Source organism: Artibeus jamaicensis, unplaced genomic scaffold (assembly GCF_021234435.1).
Source record: "Artibeus jamaicensis isolate MK-2021 breed Jamaican fruit bat unplaced genomic scaffold, CSHL_Jam_final contig_327, whole genome shotgun sequence".
Classification (NCBI taxonomy): Eukaryota; Metazoa; Chordata; class Mammalia; order Chiroptera; family Phyllostomidae; genus Artibeus; species Artibeus jamaicensis.
The window spans coordinates 3,082,742-3,102,566 of NW_026521772.1; the positions used below are offsets into that span (position 1 = coordinate 3,082,742).

Consider the following 19,825-nt stretch of genomic DNA (forward strand, 5'->3'; position numbering starts at 1 on the left):
TTCCTCATTGTGCTCCGACAGGTTCAAACCAACCCAGGAAGTAAATGGGAGGCACGATTACATCGACGTTTTAGGAAGCATCCCTTCTCTGTATGTCATGACTTGACTTGTTTGGGTTTTTTGGGTTTTTGTTTTCATTTTTACTTGCATGGTTTGGCAAATTCCTTTTTTCCAAAGTGCAGGCGTAGTTCACCATTCTGTTATGCAACGGGGGGTAGGAACACAGGGGTGGGGGTGTTTATAAAGCATCTTGAGATTTATTGCTAAGGCTTGATCTAGGCCCTGGGCAGCCCCGCAACCTTTTCCAAAAGGAAGAATACGAGTTACATAAAATGAGCTAAACATTACTGACTTCAGTTGTGCATCCTCCTCCCTCCCTCCCTCCCTCCCTCCCTCCCTCCCTCCCTCCCTGCTGTTCGGGATTGGCTGAGCTGTGACCACAGCCTTTTTACCTAATGTGTCAAACACAAGGATTTATAAATCAGGTTGGTGGGTCATCGAGTTGCCTTCGTGTCCAGAACAGACTGGAGCTTCCCCCAGGGAGGAAGTGTGTTCGCTGTGACCCCGGGCACCCTCCACCTGCCCTCTGACCTCTGCAGTGTCCATGCTTATGAAGGGAAGCGATCGTGCTCACCGGGTCGTCTCCATTGCTTTCTTTTCTCCGAAATCACAAACTAGTTTTATTTCCTTCAGAAACTTGCACAGCGACTTTGTTTCTCATTTGAATTGGTTTTTAATATAGCACAATGGGAAATTACCATCCACTTCCCTGTTTTCTTCCTGCTCACAGATCTTATCTTGTCTGAATTTGCAGTGTTCTTTCCAACACTAGAGAGCAGAGTGACAGGAAGAATTCAAGGTAGAAAGGAGTGAACGCTACACAGGAATGCATAGGATATGAGGGAATGAAAGACTGAATTAGGAAGAGAATGCCTAATAAAGATGATCATTTTAGCTCACCTTATTTTTTCCACTTAAAGACCACTTAGATTTTTTTTTTCTCTTGCTTTGGTCAGTGTGGTGACATCTAAAGAGTCAAAAACTTAAATCTTCTGAAATTAATTTTTTAAAGTAGGAATTGTACAGAGATATGTAGATGTATGTAGAAGCCAGGTAGGCCAGTGAGGGAGCCAGTGAGATAGTACAAGTGAGAGTAAGCGGAGAGAGAGAAATGCATTTAAAAGCAGAATACCATTGGGTATGCGCATAACAATTAGGTAAAGTAGCTTTGTGGTAGCCACTAAAAGCCAGGCTGTCCCCAAATGGTAGAGGAGGCCCCTGAAAGAGACTGCATGTAGAACAGCCAGTGGGAGAGAATCTGGCCTCTTCTAATACGGACGCCAGAGGTAACAGAGCACAGGGTTACAGGCGAAAGATGAGCTTTCATGACTACATGTGTCACTTTAATTAGCAAGTTGGAATGATACTTACGATCTTTCCCAAGCCTTAGTAGTGAGTTTAGTGGCTCCATAGTATTTGTGCCCAAATGATACATCTGGGTGCCACACTCGTCTTGGTTCGGGACACTCGGTACAGACTGTCCTGTACCGAGGACACTGTCCTGTACCTCACAGGTACTGGGGGTTCACCCTGCGTTCCTTTCCCACGGTTCTGGAGCCTTCGGTCCAAGACTGGGTGCCTGCCAAGGGCCCTCCACCTGGCTGCACCCCCACCACAGCAAGGAGGCTCGGGAGCCCTTGGGGGGGTCCTCTTGGTAGGGGCACTGACCCCAGTCACCAGGGGCCACCCTCTTGACCTGATCACCGTATTTTGACGTGTATAACCGGCACTTTTTTGCCCAAATTTTTGAGGGAAAGATAAGGGTGCACATTATACATGGCTGTTACTAATTCCGTATCTATATAAATGTTTTTCATTCTTTTATGTGTGCTTATGTATTAAAAGTGTAACTCCAGAAAATAATAACACCGTCCATATGCAAAATAAAACCCTGGAATGCGATCATCGGTTTTGTTGCTAAATATAAACAAACAAACAAACAAACAAAGTTAAAAATTAAATGAAAGATTTTTTACCATGAAAGTTGGGGCTAAAAACATGGGTGCACAGCACACGCAGCAAGATATGGTGTGTTCTAATGTCCCCACCTCCTAAGACCGTCATATCAAGGATTAGGGTTTCAACACATGAATTTCGGGGGGATACCAACGTTTTGTCCATCACAGTGTATTGTCACTTTTAATTGACATGGCGGTTTAAAGAAAGACTCATCTTGTGACGTCTCATGCTCGTGTGTGTGAAAGGCTGGTTTATGCGTCTTCCACGTCAGAGACCGGGAACCACAGACCAGACAGAGCTGCGTTGCGTCAGTCCGGTCAGGGAGTGAGAAAGGGTTAGAAACGTCGTCTGCAGAAATTCACCTGCCTCTGTTCTTTGTTGATGGTTGAGATTCATGAATGGGCTTTCAGAAGAAATGCTATTAGACTCCAAGAAGTCATCCTTTAGAATATAGTTGCTTTTCAAAATTATTGGGTACTATTTCTGCTTTATTGTTAACAATGCCATGCTATTTCAGAATTGCTGATTATGCCAAAAGTTTATGCCTCAGAAAAAATACCTAATACAATTCTATGTTCCTCACTATAACCCTCTTTTTCTCCATTTTCCTTATTTTGCTGTCTTTCCTGTGGATTTTGGTCATATATCTTCAGTGATGGTTCTTCCTGTTTAGGGACAATCAAAAGCATACCATTATCCCTGTAGTATAACTAAGATGCTACCGTATAAGTGTTGTCAGGACCTAATGTTTCATCTCTATTTTGAATTGAACAAAAATCAAACTCTTAAAATTTCAGTATTTTTATATGTTCAAGTTTAGTTGCTGTTAATAAGGGCCTCTCACATAGCTTTTTAAAGGCACACTATATTCTAGTATCCATTTAAATGAGAAGGAGCATTCTTAGGGCTAGAAAATGTTTTTTAATTAGAAACTAGATATCAGAAAATATTAAGATACCGTGGAGACTGTCATTCATAACAGCATAGTCTGTTGCTGAATCTGAAGGTGCACCCGACAGGAAGACAGCCTTGTTGATTCTTATAGCTGGAAACCCAGTGCAGCAAATTCAATAAGGGCACAAAATCCAAAATCCAACAGGAAGGACCAAATACATGCCTGGTGCCGTCACTTCCTGATGTCCAGAACATGTGAATGTGACCTGATTTGGAAAAAGGCTCTTTTCAGACATAATTAAATTAAGGATCTCGAGATGGGACCATCCTGGATTATCTAGATGGTTGCAAATCCAGCACCAGGTGTCCTTGTAAGAGACAGAGGAGGAAGGACATGGACACAGAGGAGGAGGCCTTGTGGGGCAGAAGCAAAGACGGGAGCTGTGTGGACACACGCCGGGGATGCCCGAAGCTCGCAGAAGCTGGAAGAAGCAGGGAAGGGTTCTCCCTAAAGCCTTTGGGGGAAGTGCACTTGGCCTACACCTTCATTTTGGGCTTCTGGCCTCCAGAAAACCAGGAGAGAGAAGTTTTCTATTGTTTTTAAGCCACTTACTTTGTCATAATTTGCTACAGCATCCCCAGGGAGCTAATACACTTGCTTATTTTTCCAATAAATGCAATAAATTCTTAAATAATTAGTACAATGTACAAACTGTATCCTGGCAGCAGCCCCGTGAAACAGCTGCAGGCATCAGCCTCATTTGCAGATGGAATACTGGTGCCAAGTAAGTGGCGGAACCAGAACCCAAAGCCAGATCTGTACGCTTCACATCCACTTTATGATGGTGCTTCCCCATCACTTTGCACACATTGCAATCACTGATCGGCGGCTTCTGCCGTAAGAATGACCCACTTCGAGGAACATCACTGGGCAATTTCGGGACATCTGTGATGAGGAGAGCCCGCTGAGATTTTTCAAGGATTTAAAGCAGAATAGAGCATTTTCCATACAGGATTTGAACAAGAGGGGCCTCTGAATTCTTGACAGTCATACTGGTAGCCAAGACCATGGAGCAGTCGCCTTAGAGTTCCACGTGGACGTGATTTCTAAACTGAAGTTGCACTGAGAGCTAAAAAGTACCGATCCAGTACATGGAGGGGTAAATTGGGAAGACCAAGATGTCAGAGGGAATCTGCAAATCACCATGAAGGGAAATCCCAGAATTCCAGCCGCATAGCTGGCTGAGAGCAGCCAGCCCAAACTGGGTCAACAGGATGGAGGACTTCAGGGCCTTCCCAATTTAATCTCCGCGTTTCTAGATAATACCTTTATACCCCTGAGTTTTATTTAGAAGCATTGAGGTATTGTCAGTTCCAAAAGAAAAGGCTAAAAATTAAAAGAGGAATGCCTGTAGTGGGGTGGGTGATGGGTCTATTATTTTTAATTGGCCTGTTGGATTTTAAGTATGGTTGATTTTTGTCCACACTGTACATGTATCACTTTGATAATGGAATGTGTCATTTAAGCAAACAGCCTTCTGAGTGTGTAAAATCAGCATGGTAGTTACTACAAGGTTGTGAAAATAAGATACGAGAACTAAGCTCCCCCGCAGAGTTCTGGCGCATTGTAGCTGCTCATTGAACGTTAGTTTCCTTGTCTCGGCCAGTTTTGCCGAGATGTGAATGTGCGAAAAGATTAGCTTGAGTTCCAACCAGTCAGTGTGTGAACATTTTTAAAAGCCCTCTAATTTTTAATCAGGGTGCTGCAATTTCAGACTTTAAGTACTAATTATGCATAATTTAATACATTATGACAAACATTCTCATGAGGCCAGATTTTTGGCAAAAACAACTCCTTATGTTTTAAAAAAAAAGTCAGAGATAATAAAAATGTCATCAGAAAGGAAGTGCACACCAAAAAATTAATTTGATGAATTGCAACACCCTTTCCTTCAACCACTTTGAATGTACTTTCTGCTGTCACTAAAACATGACAGTTTATCTCCAGCAACATTTAGATCAGCATTTATTAAACATTCCACAAATCTTGGTGGACTAAATTGCCTTAAGTGACCAGAGTCCTTTGTGGATGGAGAAGCACGAATGTTGTCGAACGCTAAAATGCAGCCGTACTCCGCCACATACCTGCTTTGTGGCGGCGTGATCATGAGGTGGCTAGGAAGCCCCGCACCGGTCTTTACTCAGAATTGTTTGATGGGGTAAGTTGAAAAGATTGGGCAGATCCTAGCCCATAGGAGGAACATGAGTGTTGTGTTATTTTGTTTTAATGTTGCTGCTTGGAACGTATACCCAAGATTCTGCAAGCCACTGCCCTTCGTACCTACTGAGAAATTATTTCACAGAAGCATTCCGTTTGCACTCTCCTTGAGTCATTTGTAATGTCAACATCGTCTAATCAAGGCATCTGTCATAATAGTCCAGGGTATGTAGTGCCTTACTTGGCGTATTCTCCGTGGATGGAACGGGAGCCTGAATGGTTCTCTCGGTAAGAGGAACACTTTTGACAAAGTGACAGACTTTCTCACATGATGCAGCAGGGTGTTCTCTGGACCACGTTACTAGTATGCTCACCAATGTGTTAAAAGAGTCCCTTGGGTCCTGGCTAGGTGGTTCCATTGGTTGGAATGTTGTCCTGTACACCAGAAGGCTGCAGGTTCGATCCCCAGTGCTGAAGGCAACCAGTCAATGTCTGTTAGTCTGTCTGTCTCCCTCACTGCCCCCCCATCTTCTCTCTCTAAAATCAATAAACATACCCTGGGGTAAGGATTTATTTTTTTTAAAGTGTCTCCTGGTAAAAAGAATGAAACATTTCTATAAAGGGAAGAAAAGGAAAAAATGTCAGAGAATTTGAGGCAATAATAGTTTGTGAGTCCCAGTAAATGGAGAAATCATAAAGATATTTCTAGCAAAGGTGTAAGCTTCTTGAGGGAGAGAAGACCATGTCGAGTCAGGGCTGAGATACAGAAATTGTTCTCATTTTTTCCTGCCCACCCCCTTTTAGACAGTGCTCCCTTCCCCCAAACACACAGAGCACTGTTTGTATTTCATTTTACTCAACAAATGCTTCTACAGTGGTTTGTGCCAGGTACTGTTCTAAGCACTTTGCAAATATTTATTCTCTTAATCCTGTGAGCTACATACTATTATTATCCCCGTTCGTTTGTTTTTAAATATTTAATGAAACCGAGGCAATGCTTCTCTCCAAGACCATGCAGGAGGTAAATGGCACAGCTGGTCTTTGAACCTGGCCCTGCAGTCCCCACGCTGCCCTTGTACTTGCTACTATGACCTCAGAGTGCTGAGCGGCAGAGGCAGACATCTGGACTCCTCCTGGGTCCCCGTACACTTACGAAAATTAATGCATTAGCAAGGTTGTCTGTTTTACTGTTATTTAATGCTTAAAAAAGTGTAGTCATCTCTTTGAAAAAATATTGTATAAAAAGAATAATGGATAAGCTTTTTTGTTGCTATTGGCAGTCATAGGGAAATCTTGACAGATGAAATTCTGTTCACCAAAGGTGCAGTTTCAGGTGTTAGAGAACTTTTTTTTTTTACAAGGAACATGTTTGGCACTTAATAGAACTCAATCGAGTGCGAATAAACATTGAACACAGTATTTTTTGGCATTTCAACTCATCGCATTATTTTTAACTTTATGTTACGTGGGTGGGTATGATGTAACAGGGGCGTCCAGCCCACGGACCTCCTGTAGCCTGGGGTGGCTATGAACTCGGCCCAACATGAAATCGCAAATTTACTTAAAACCTTTTGTTTGTTCATCAGTTTTCATTGATGTTTGTGTATTTAACGTGTGGCCCAAGACAACTCTTCTTCCATTGTGGCCCAGAGACGCCAAAAGTTTGGACACCCCTTAATTTGTATAACTTAAAATGTACATCACATAAAACTTTCTGTAAGTTTGAGGAAATTTTTAATGTTTTGTGGGCAACAGTTGTAATTCTACAGCAACTGATGGTACAAGATAAGGAATGGTCCCTAATAGTCAGATTTTACAAATTCATGCCTAAACGTCTCTAAGGACAAAACCACGTTATTAAAATCAGTGTTGTGGCTTGACTGTCTCTGGTCCATGAGGTGCAAAGCATTGCATTTACTCCCCGACCCGAGCAGCGGGAAGGGGACGCCTTCCGCTCCCACACCCAGCTCGCCCTGTTCTCCTTTCTCGACACAGCCCCCCCCCCCCTAGAGACACAGGAGGGCGGGTGTGAATGCACCCCAGCCACCAGCGACCATTTCCTTAGCGGATTTACTCGTCTCTTTCCCCTCTCAGTTTTATCACCCATGAAAGATCAGTCAAGTATTAGATAGACGTCCTTGAAGTATAGCTATTTTTCACTTATTTTTGTTTCCTACAAATATGACATTTTAAGATTAGCATGTTAAATGTATTATTTAGTTTAAATTTATTCAAATACCCAAGCCATATGCCGATTTTACTGAATGCTGGACAGGTTTGCCTGTTGCTAGTAACCACGATGGAAAGTATGTTAAAGGATACTCCACAGTTACATAATCATAAGTCTTGAATATGCTCAAAATGAAATCCTTTTTTTAAATTACATCACTACTATCACGGAAACAAATCTCTTCTGCAGGATTTTCAAGTTTTTCACTGGTAGTAGTATTTTTGTCCTTAGCTTCAGCAGTAATACATTTCGACGTTGTGTTCGTTGCTACGAGAAGAGATGTTATCCCCTGTGATGAGCAGGAAAATGTGGCTCATGTTCAAAGCGAACAGTGAATCAGTTCCTGGGCGCAGCGTCTGCCTTGCTCACCCTCATGGTGTTTTCTTTGCAGGTTCCCCGTTTGGGAATCGACCATGTGCCCTGTTCCATAGCTCTGTGCCTTCTGTACCAGGCTTTTGCCTTTTCTGGGAGACTATCTCATTCATTTCTTATGACATGGAACTTTTTTTGTTAACTATAATAATTTTTTTACTGTACATGCTGCAATTTAGAAGGAAGTCTTTACCTCTTGAAAGTTATTTTTCATATTTACTGATGTGTTCTAGAACTAAAAATGATGATTTATGGAATTGGTTTTTTTCATATCTGCATGTTTTAAACTTGACTTTAACAGATTGGAAGACCATTTATCTCAACTTTTAAAAAAGAAAAAAAAATCTCATGTCATATATAGGAACTTTCAAAAATAACATTTCCCTTCTCAAAAAGTAGGGAAATGTATTTTGAAATGTAACATTGTAAATAAAAATATAATAAGACTAATGTTATAAAATGGGGCAGGATCACCCTCCTGGAGCCTCAAATATAATTGAAAAAGGGTCTTATTTTTATGGTTTAGCAGTAGTGGGTAGAAGTACCACAGATTAAATTTCCCCTTGCTTAAGAATTTAAATTTTCCTTTGGGCAATGGATTTTCTATTTAAAAAAAAAATCAGGAACATCATTTTAAATGTTTAACTAAGGGATAATATTCTTACAGAAAAATACTACAGAATGTTTATATACCAATGACTGAATATACATTTGTAATGCTTTTTATCTCTATATAAAAGACAAGGTCTGATTAACTTCCTTGGCCTGTTTAACATTAAGTTGGTTAAACATAGAAGAGGAAAAACAGTAGCCAGGAAGCTGAGCGAGACGCCCCTGGTGCTTGTTCACATCGGATCTCTTCCTCCAGGCACAGTGTGGGGCCAAGCACAGCTCCTTCCACTTCCCTCGCTCACTCTCTTCTACCTACACAGGAAAAGAAAAAGGATGAACTTACCCTGGCTGGTGGAGCTCAATGGTGGAGTGCAGGCCTGGGAACCAAAGGATCATGGTTCAGTTCCCAGTCAGGGCACATGCCTGGGTTGTGGGCCAGTTCCCAGGACTGGATGCATGAGAGGCAACCACACATTGATATTTCTCTCCCTCTCTCCTTCCCATCTATAGATAGATAGATAGATAGATAGATAGATAGATAGATAGATAGATAGATAAGTAAGTAGGGAAATAAATAAATAAATAAATAAATAAATAAATAAATTCTTTAAAAAGGAAAAAGGATGAACTCCCTCTCTCTGGACCTCCCATATCCCGGGGCCGGATATTGAGAAAACGTTTGCACGTTATCACTCCAAATGATCATTTTCAGAAGCTGCCTCTCAGATTCCGGAAACACAGCCACCTCCAGTAGCTGAAATGAACGAGAGAGCAGAGTGGAAAGTCCTTTTGAAACCTCAGTTTGTTATAAACTCAGTCTGTTGTCCTAACAGATAGTGTGGTTTGTGACATCTGGCTTCACATACACAGAAGACAAGGGCCCGGCTGCTGATGGACTGACCTGGAACAAATATGCAAGTTCTTTTATAAAATGAATGATATTATAGAAAATTTGGAAAGAGCGAAAGCCGTGCAGAGGAAAAGTAATAACCCCCAAATGTCACTTAAATATAAATTTGGCACACTTCGGTTTCGTATACCATGGTGGTTAACAGAAAGCACTCCAGGGTCAGCTGGGGTGGGACCTTGGGCAAGTTACTAGTTCAAAGCCACCTGTGTCTCCATGTCCCTGTCTGTAAGTGGGCAAAGTAATAGCATTTACTTCTCAGGATGTCTGTTTTAGAGCTCTGGGCTCTAGGAGACTCCTGTTAGCGCTTTCTAATGTTTAAAACATATTTCGTGGCTTGTCTTTTGGAGTGTACTGGATTTTAGCTTGCTTCAGTTCATTGTAAGGAAGTAAGGGGAATTAAGAAAGGTGAACTTCACTGCAGTGTGCAGTGGCATTGCTAATGGTGCAGTGCACATGTATGATGTTGTGTGTCTGTGGTTTGGCAGAGATGACTGTACCATAACATCTGTGTCTTCCTGAGTAGATTTCATGGAAACAGTATCTCACAGTTGCAAACATTGCAAGTATCTCACAGTTTCAAACTAAGGCAAAAACATTCATCTACTCATGGACACTTGAGCTGCTTCCAAATCTTGGCAATTGTAAATAACACTGCCATGAATATAGGGGTGTATATGTTCTTTGGAATTGGTGTTTCAGGTTTCTTTGGCTCGATTTCCAGAAGTGGAATCGCTGGGTCATAAGGCAGTTCCTTTTTTTTTTAAGTTAACTCCATACTCTTTTCCACCATGGCTGCCCCAGTCTGCATTCCCACCAGCAGAGCCAAAGGGTTCCCCTTTCTACATGTCCTCACCAATAGTTGTTTGTCGATTTATTGATGATGGCCATCCTGACGGGTGTAAGATGATCTCTCATTGCAGTTTTAATTTGCATTTCTCTAATGATTAGTGATGTTGAGCACAGTGGAATACTACTTGGCCATAAAAAAGGAATCCTTACCCTTTGCAACAGCATCAGTGGCCCTGGAGAACATCGTGCTCAGTGAAATCAGCCAGTCAGGGAAAGATACGCACCGTATGATTTCACTCACATGTGGAATCTAAAGAACAGAATAAAGTAACTGGCAAAATAGAGACGGGCTCGTAGAGAACAGGCCGGAAGCTCTGGGGGTGGGGTAAGGAGTAAAGGGGTGCAGCAAAAAACTTAAAAAAGAACGAACTCATGAACACACAACAGTGTCGTGATTGAGAGGAGAGGTGGGTGGGTGGAGGGGGAAGAGGAGAGGGTATGAGGGGATTGTTGGTAATAGAAAAAATACAATAAAAATTTAATTTTAATTTAAAAATTAAAAAAAAACTAGGGCAAAAACAAATGGCTAACGACTCATGTTGGCAAAGGTAGACAAATGACTAATAGTCCCTCAGTTGTGATACCAAAATAGTTTAATAGGAAATCAACAAGCCTAACAAATACTTGTGTGTGTGTGTGTGTGTGTGCATGTGTGTGAAGCCGCTGATGAAAGTGAGCGTTTGAAGGCTTTATTAGAATACCATCAGCTCTCTTTTTAAATGGGGACAGCCAGTATCACAGGCACATCCAAAGATATTACCCACTAATATACAACCCTGCCCCAAAATGCTTTTAGTTGCTTTTGATGTTTATTCATGAGTTTTTCATACAAATAGAAGCATTGCATATGCTCCTGTGGTGTGTTCTTACTCGTACGATGGAATAAAGCTAGAAAAAGATTTGCCTTTATTTTCCACTTAAGTTTTCCTTATTTGTCTTTGAAATACGGTCCTATTCATAGGAGAGCCCAAGAAGTGAGAACAGTGGCAGGTTTTTCCTTTGCCTGCCCCCTTCAATGCACCCTCCCTGCCGATTGCCATTTCAGGTAAGGAAACCCTGCCTGCTCCGCTGGCTGGGAGAACAACGTAAAGCCAGTGCGTGGCTATCATAATGGTCACTTTTGGCACGTGCCTTTTCTAAACCCTGTGACTGACGGATTTTCTAATCTTTCTAATGTCTTTTTTATCAGAAGAGAAGTGAGTATGCGTATATGGGTATGTTTTGTGGCCCCATTATATACAAATAACATTAAATAAAAACTAGAATTTCAGAGGCATTTCTGAAGAAGTGGGTGGCTTTGGTGTTTGTCATTGTAGTCATACGCAGTGAGTTCCTTTTGTGAAATGAACCCTGTGAAGGACTGCCGTGGGAAGACCCCAGTGCCGGAAAGGCGATCTGGTTCATGGGGAGGCTTAAAAGAAACTGGCTTACGGTCGGAAACAGCTGTGTTTCTGGTCATCTGTTCAAAAGGGAAGGTGCACATACAGAGTCCAGTGTGAACCTCAGCCCGACTGCTACTGAGATGTTTTCTGTTCGGAAGAGGAGAAGATAGGTATTAACAGGGTTTTTACTTACTGATTTGGTAAGAAATAAAACGGACGTGCAAGTAATTTCTTATTATATGCAGTTACCATATTTTTGTGTCCTTTGATTTTCAGAAAATCATGCATTTAAGGTTTTAGAGTTTCTTAGTGGCTCTCACCTTGATTTCTATATCTATCCTAAAGTCAAAATTCCTTACGCAATTACTTTTGTCAGGGGTAGGGAGAAACCATGCTGTTTGTATTCTTCAAAATTCACAAAATAGACTATTTGATTGATTCACAACTAGAAAAATATATTACCCTAGCTTTTTAGCAACAAAACCAATTTTTGTTGATACTAAATTTGGAAACTCACACAGACCTCTCAGGAGCCCACCTCCACCTGTTTACAAGCCACTTGTTCATTCAACGAATATTTATTAAGCACTTAATGCACTTCGCACGGGTGCCACAACCGTGAATGAGGCAGGTCCAGTCCCTGCCACCACGGAGCTCACAGGCCCCAGGATGAGGAGCAGACAGACATCCAATAGATGAGTAAGTCACAAGTACTGTAACTCCCGAGAAGGACAAGGACAGAGTGAGGGCTGTGTTAGTGGAAAATAGGACCATAGTTTGACCAATGATCACGCACTGAAATTGATTTTCTTGTTTTTGTTTGGTTTGTAGCATCGTGGAATTCCAGAATTGGAGGAGGCCTTTCAAATGATCTAGTCCAACCCTTTAATTACTCTTTGAGTCTTTCTTATTATTCATTTCATCATTGCCAATGTTTCACTGCTTTTGACTTACAAAAACGACATTTTCATGTGGTCATCCTGATGCAGTCATGGATTAAGTACAGTGTTGGACCATGACTGCAAGAAACTGCGATCCAATTTATCAGTCTCAAAACTCCTCAGACTCTCCAAAGCCGTTCCTAAACCAGCGAGGGGTTTCCCACGTGGGCATGGGCTTCAGCTCCTTTTTAACTCGAAAGAGTGGCTACTGGGCGATCACTTACTCCAGCTCGCCCAGCCTCTTAGGGAACTCCCGGGTGTTGGAGGAGGTGAAGATCACGCCAGCCTCTTCCTTCTCTGACTCAGAAGCTGAGTTCCCCTGGCCATGGTGGCTGGGCACACGGCTTCGGGCTTGCGGACAGTGAAAGGCACTCTGAGTGGCCACCTCAGCGGACCAGGACCTCACCTACGTCCCGTAGTCCTAACTGGGTAAACGATCAAGTGACTGTCTTCCCTTGGCATGTCACTCTTGGCTTCAATTAGCTTCTTAAAACCATGTCCGCCTGAGACAAATTCCTTTGCGTCCTTATTTCACTGTGCGAGAATGGATGGATATACATGGTTCCCTGTCCTGAAATTACTCCAAAGTACTTCTAAGTCTAAGTACTTAGAAATGGTCGGATAAATGAAATACGTTCTTTCACTCACCTGTCATTCATCTGTCATGTATTAAGTACGAACTAATGTCAGGCATCGTTCTAAGCTCTGGGGATAAGCTGGAAAGAGACAGAGCCCCCGTCTCCCCTACCCGCCCCACCCCCCCATCTGCCTCACATCTGGGTGGTGAGAAGGACGTTGAACATCAGTGCATACTGTGTTAGGTGTGATGAGGGCTGTGAGGAAAAGAAGCACGTGGGGCGGGGTGGGGGGAAGTGCGGAGGAGAACTCTGGGTAGGAAGTAAGTTAAATCACACCAAAAAACAATTTAAATTTGGGTGTAAAAGAGTAAATAAGCGTATGACAGGCAGACCAGGTAAGAAAGGGACTTCAGTCAGAGAAGCAGCCACACCACGGCTGGAAGACATAAAACAAGCCTGGAAGGGAATTACCAATAGTAATGCCTACTTGTCAAAAAGACTTCATGCAGCCCTGGCCAGGTTAGACGCTCATCCCCATACACCAAGGTTGTGGGTTTGATTCCCAGTCAGGGCACATATAAGAAGCAACCAATGAATGCACGAATAAGTGGAACTGCAAATTCCACCCCCCTTCTCAAATAATAAATTTTTAAAAAGATATCTAGAAATGAATAAAGTTGATTAAGTGCTTGCTAATTAATAAATAAATTAAAAAGTACTGTGCATGTTGATATGTAAATAAAATTATAGATTTATTAATAAATTCTAGTTTATTATTATTTGAAGTGTTGAATAATGAAATAACATATTTAGACTTAAGAAAATGTCATTAGTGATCCGAATTTGAAACCACTGGGCTTCTTTAAGGTTTATCCAAGAATATCCTTAAGTATGTTTAAGTATTGATATCTTTAAAACTAAAAGCTCACACCTGAGAAAATGACGTTCATGAGCTTTTTCTGTCACCTGGGAAAGAACGCTGTCCCTTGCTTTCTCCCCAGAACGCCGGCGCTGTTCAGGAGCACAGCGGGAGAGCGTGGTGTGTCCCTCCAGCGTCCCGCCTGCCCTCATGGGGAGGTGGGGGTCGCTGCCCCGCCAGCCGCAGCCGCTGCGGAGGGCTCTCTCCAGTGGCCCTGCTTGTCTGTCATTGAGCCGCAGTCTCTCTCGTCACTTAGACTCACTGTTCCTAGTCCTGCCTCTTGGAACACGTTGCAGAAATCATGACCTATTTCTTACAATTATTCTGAGGAATAGCAAGTAAACATAGCTTCAGTGTGCTTTGTGCTACTCTCAGGTCAATTACGGATGGCGGTTACTGATCGGGCATTAGCCTGGTGGGAAGACAGGAAGGTTGCCGGTGCTCTGTCTGTGTGGGGCAGGGTGGAAATCTGCAGTCTGTCTGTCTGTCCTCGTAGTCAGGCCCCTGGTCCGTTCCTTTCTACACAGCTTTTGTCTGTGCCTTCCCGTCCCTGTGCTTCTTACTAGAGTATCGAGAGGGTTTCAAGAAGCAGTTCCCCTGAAGCAGGAGTAGGAACCAAAATTAAAGGCAGAGAAACATGTAATGGTAGAGCATTATGATTCTTGAAGGAAGCTGAAACTAGATAACAAAATACACATTATGACTTAATTGTAGGACACTTTAAATGTAAATTACTGAGAGTTGGAGAGGGAAAGGGGAGGGGAGATGGGCACCAAAGGATATACATACATTCACACCTCTACACTCACATGTAGGAGGCATGCGCATATGTACACATAGGTATATGTCTAGATAGCATGTGAGGTATGTTACATGTAACACATGTATACACATACAGAGATGGAATACGTGTGTTCCGTCGGCTGGTTGTTAAATGGCAGGCAGCAGAGCGATGCTGTGCTCTGCTCTGAGATGCGGACGGAGTGTTCTAGCTGGTCGGCCCTGACATGCTGACCTCAGCAGCTGAGCAGCTGCTCGGTGTTGGGTCATCCTGCCGATAATGAAGGTGATGTCACAGACCCACCTGCTTTTTTTGGAATGAAGGGGAAAAAAAAAAACCTAGAAATATGTATGATTTTGAAACAAATTAAAATGATGACCGAGAATAGCAACATTATCCATAATTTCTTTACATCTAGATGAGTTCATTAGAGCTACTCGGTTTATAAAATTAATTTTCAATTATTCTTTCTCTTTAAAAGAACATTCTAGCTTAGACCTGAATGAACAGTTTGGGGGAAATAAACACTTTTTCTTCTAATTTAAAATAGTTCCTGTGTGATGAGCAGGGCGGTCCACTGAATCCGAGATGGCAGTGTGACGCCGGCACCCTCCGTCTGTCTGTACTTCAGCCGAGAGGTGTCTGCCTGGCTCTTATACTTTGAAAAGTTTATATCTTAATTCAGCATGATAACATTCAAAAACAAGAATTTCTGAGATTTGCTTTATATTTCTATCTCTAAAACAGGACAGGTTTTGGAATAGATTGCTTTAAAAAAAAAAGATGCACTCACCCACCCTACTGTCCCTTGGGACAGAAAAACAGAGTTACCTAGCTTGGCTACAACACGCCGCTCCTGAAGCAGACGCCTGCGCCCAGGGCTGGGAGAGCTGCGCAGTGAACACTATTGTTTAGTGCTCTCTAGCAAAAGAAGTGGGAGGAAAAAAAAAGGGTTGAGCTTGACTGGCGTTGGCTCTGGCTTTTCTGCATTCCAAACTGTCTGAGGCAGAGAGCGAGAGCAAAGGAGAGGGAGTGAGCGCGGGCGAGCGCCGGGCACACAGTGGAGTGAGTTTCTGACTGGCATGCCGGGAAGACCATGGTAGCAACAGCCCGAAACTTCCCAGAATGCAGACTCCAGGTAAGCATTCCTCCCGTCCGGCCGAGACTGGAAAGAAAAGTTTGTGTATATTTAAAGAGAATGCAGCTTTTTTTTTTAATTACACAAATGTAGTGGCTGTTTACCTTTGCGATTATTGGCGTTTAAAGAATGGGTTTGTTCTCAGTGCTGTGAGGTCACATGAGCAGAGTGGGAGGCTGTCAGCAACAGCCGTCTGAGACACTCGGCCAGTGACGAGGGCGGTGATCACAGCGAGATGTCAACACGGCAGCGCTGGCTTGTTCTTTTAATCATGCGAAGTGGATTCTTGTTCTGGCTATTCCCCAAAATTCTTCATGAAGGATTAAGACACCTGGGAGTGGCTAGATCTCATTTTGGAGGGAGACAAACTCTATTGACCATCAGGAAGATTCTAACAGCCTTGATTAAATCTTGGTAGCACATCATCCATCTGTGTCATTTGCAAGTTCAACAGGTTGGATCCATAAACAACAATGAGAGCATTCAAATGAGAACCTCGCCTGTTCTTTCTGCCTAAGTCAGGCTTCTGGTATCCTCTGCCAATAGATGACACGTTATCTCATTGGCTCATTGAAAGTTAAACCTGAAAGGGACTTTAGAGGTCATCCACGGTCCCGTCTCCCCGTTTTCAATGAGAACATTGAGGTCCGAAGGGACGTAATCTCGCTCAAGATCACAGAGTTGGGGACAGAATTAAAATGAAGATCCAGATCTCCTGATTTTCAGGGTACTGTTTCAGTCACGGCATTAGCTACATTTAAGTCTTATTTTTCACCTATACTGTATCTTCAGGCCTCAGGTATCACAAATTATTGCCTAAGTAGACCAAAATCTCTCTACACCCAGACTGGAATCTGTGGAGAGGAAATATGGGGGAATGAATGTCACAAAGGCATATTGATTTTTATGCTCTTTGTCAAAACCAAAACTATGTAATAACATTTACGGAATATAAATGGCTTTCAGTTAAGGAAAGTGACTATAGTTAATACGCAGCTTTTATTTAAGTGATTACCTAGCTGTGATATTCTGAATATCTGTATATGAAATTAAGACTCTTTTCAATTGATTTCAATGTATTTTAAAGACTATGGGACTAAGAAATTTTCTGTATAAGTTAGTAAAGTTTTTCCTAGATGCTAATATCTATTTTTGCAACTTGTCTCTGCTCACCGAAAGCCAAGTGCCATCCCATATTCACTGCCTTTTCTGTTTATTTTTTTTTAATGTAAGCTAACATTTAAAAATTATCCCAACTGTCTGGACCAGTTGCTTCCTTCTGCAAAGCCTGGCTCTGTTTCTCTCCATTTATAAAAACCCTCTGTTACTGCCCCTCATGAATTACGTGCCAGGGGACAAGTGAAGTGGGGGATCTTGAGTGTCACAACGGTGAGCATCTGTCTCCATACATTTTCCTTTAGTTCCCGAAAAGGGTGGCTGCCCTTACCGTTTTTCTGGAGACCATTGTGGGGTTGAGAGAGGCCCCACTATTCTAGTGAGCTAAATGGTGACGATCGCCACTGTCAAAGGGGCTGTTGGGGCTCCTCTCAGCTCCTGGGAACAAGCTCGCCTGACTTGGCCGTAAGCACCGCCAGGTCCCATTGTCGTTTTGTAACTGTTAGAGCTTGACCTGCTCCTTCCCGCTTTCACCTGGGTGTCTGTGTAAATGCGGTTGTGATTTACAGGGCTGCCGGGGATAAGCAGCGACATGGTAAGGACTAAGGGAATGGCAGCGAGTTTCATTACTGCTCTCGGCTATCGGAAACCAAATTACAAAGTGCATTCTCCACCCAGCAGGAAACAAGAGACCGTCTGTCTCACTGGAGAGTCCATTACTCAAGCGCATTGTTTGTTAGAGGGCCGATAGCTGTGAGGATGAGGGCATAACGCTCTGTCCAGCTTCACAGGTATTGTGTTGTGTTGCACAGGACTTAGACTTTCCCTCACCTTTTATCCTGTGTGGGTGACGTTATGTGTGTATGTGATAGAGGGGTGGGTGGATGGATGGGTGGATGGATAGATAGATGCAGACCTTTGGACTGCGTGTATTTCCCCACGTCAGAAACAGCGAGAAGTCCTTCATTTGTTGTTGCTGGTAGTTTACTGACCTAGCTGGAAGAAAATACTTTATTAACTAAAGTAATCATTATAAAACTTACTACCATGCATTATGAGAAAAATATTAGAAGGAAACACATACTCCTTTTTCTTTCCTGAATAAAAATCTCAGATCATGTAGGTTTATCCTTTCCTTGTCAGAGAAGAACAATAATCAGGTGCCCATTTTGTGACTCAGGACGAGTTTCACCGGGAGCACGTGGGTGGAGGGAACACGTATCTCGAGAAAAGAAGCTGCCATACGCATGCAAAGTAATTTTCTTGTGACCAGTGTTTTTCTGGGAGGCAGGCCCACTTTCACTACTTAAGATTTTCCCCTTGATATTAGTTTCTTCAAATCTTTCATGAAATACATACATGCGTATGCACATAAATGTAGTTTATATATTAATTTTTCAAAGAAGGTAAAGAACTCTGCAATATAGTTACATTTTTGTGGTACTAGGTTGGCTGTTGTTGGTCAAAACGTTAGTCTCCCTCAAAGGAGTTGTTATAGTTCCCACTACAGTTTCTTTTTATCTCTTGGGTATAATTCTGTCTTTTGCATCCCAGTTAAAATGGTAAGAATGAAATCTTTTCATGCAAAAATGAAGACAAGGTTGGCCAGGGACAGGAGCTTGAGGCTGGGCATGTAAAACGCTGTGCGCTGTCAGATTACTCATAAAAATTACCTGACAGTTCCCTCGAAACTCGGAATCTTTTTATGTAGATGACATGGCTGTGCTTCCCTCTGTGTTCGAGTCCCGGCCTCCACCGGCTAATAAAGAGGCAAAGTTCCAGACTGGTTTTGATCTTTCTGTTCCTGTCTGTTCTTGCACGCCCTCTAGTGGTAACTTGTGTTTTCACTTTCCCACATGGCAGTTTTGGTGAAGAAGCAAGTGACTATTATGAACTAAGTTCACCAGATTCTTACACTTCAGTTGCAGAGTATGTTAAATTTCCTTAACATACTTCAATCTTTATTGCAGAGAAGGGAAAGACTGACCATGTCCTGTTGTTTCCTAGTGACAGTGATTCAAGAAAGTGAGCCATGACTCAGCAATATGAACCCTTCCGGTAGTCTTTTTTTTTAAGTGCTGATGGAGATTCAGTCCATCGAAATTCCACATTTAATTATGGGTATGATCTCAGCTTGTGTCTGGAAGCATTACACATCTCCACGGAGAATACTTTCTTTGTACGTGCTTGACAAGTATGAGAGGCTTACTGAGCCAGTCTTTAAAATCAGATGGAAGTCTGTCTTCTCTGGGCCCCCCTTACCCTACTCAGACTTGACCATTCGGCTGAATTAGGAGCACCATGAACTTAACACATGGAGAGGGAGCCAATGAGGAATTCTTTTCAATGATGTGAGGCTTACTCCACACTTCCGTCATTCTCAGGTTTATATAGTATTTTATGAGTAAATGCATTGCCACAACAGCAACTCGAAGTAAGTTTAAGTTAGTGTAGTCTTGTTCTTTGAAGAAGAAAGTGGCCGGTTCTGTGCTCATTCTTACGACAGACTGTTGAGAATGGAAGCGGCTTGGGCTGCAGGGTCAGGCAGGTATCATTCTAGGTCAAGGAATCAAAAAAAACCTAAAAAAAAAAATTTTTATTATTTCAGGGCCCCAAGAAACACCTTGAATATAGTGCCAGATAAATGAATGAAATCATTTATATCATTGCTTTTAAAAAGGAATGATGTGTCAATGAGAGCAAGAAGAGCCACAAAAAAAATCTGGCCCGTGTGACCACAAACACAGAATTGGGTTTGATAGTTAAAAGACAGGACACGGTGCAGTGAGTCTACTTATGGGGAAGGGCAGTTGCCCTCTGTGTGCCCGCAACTGGTTGTGAAGACCCCACTTCTAAGAGTTGGCCC

The 19,825-nt window shown here is 42.5% G+C and overlaps 1 protein-coding gene across 7 annotated transcripts in view; it reads left to right on the top strand.

Annotated features, from left to right (window-relative positions):
- The window catches only part of RASAL2 (RAS protein activator like 2), a 271,470-nt gene that overhangs the window by 158,460 nt on the left and 93,185 nt on the right, over positions 1-19,825 (top strand). Inside the window, exon 1 of one of the 7 annotated variants that reach the window (XM_037145591.2) lies at positions 15,703-15,843. The exons of the other annotated variants lie outside the window; for them this stretch is intronic. Within the exon in view, the coding sequence (XP_037001486.2) occupies positions 15,831-15,843 (13 nt within the window). The 5' untranslated portion in view covers positions 15,703-15,830. Of the gene's footprint in view, positions 1-15,702; positions 15,844-19,825 lie in introns of those variants that run through there. 7 annotated transcript variants of the gene reach the window in all.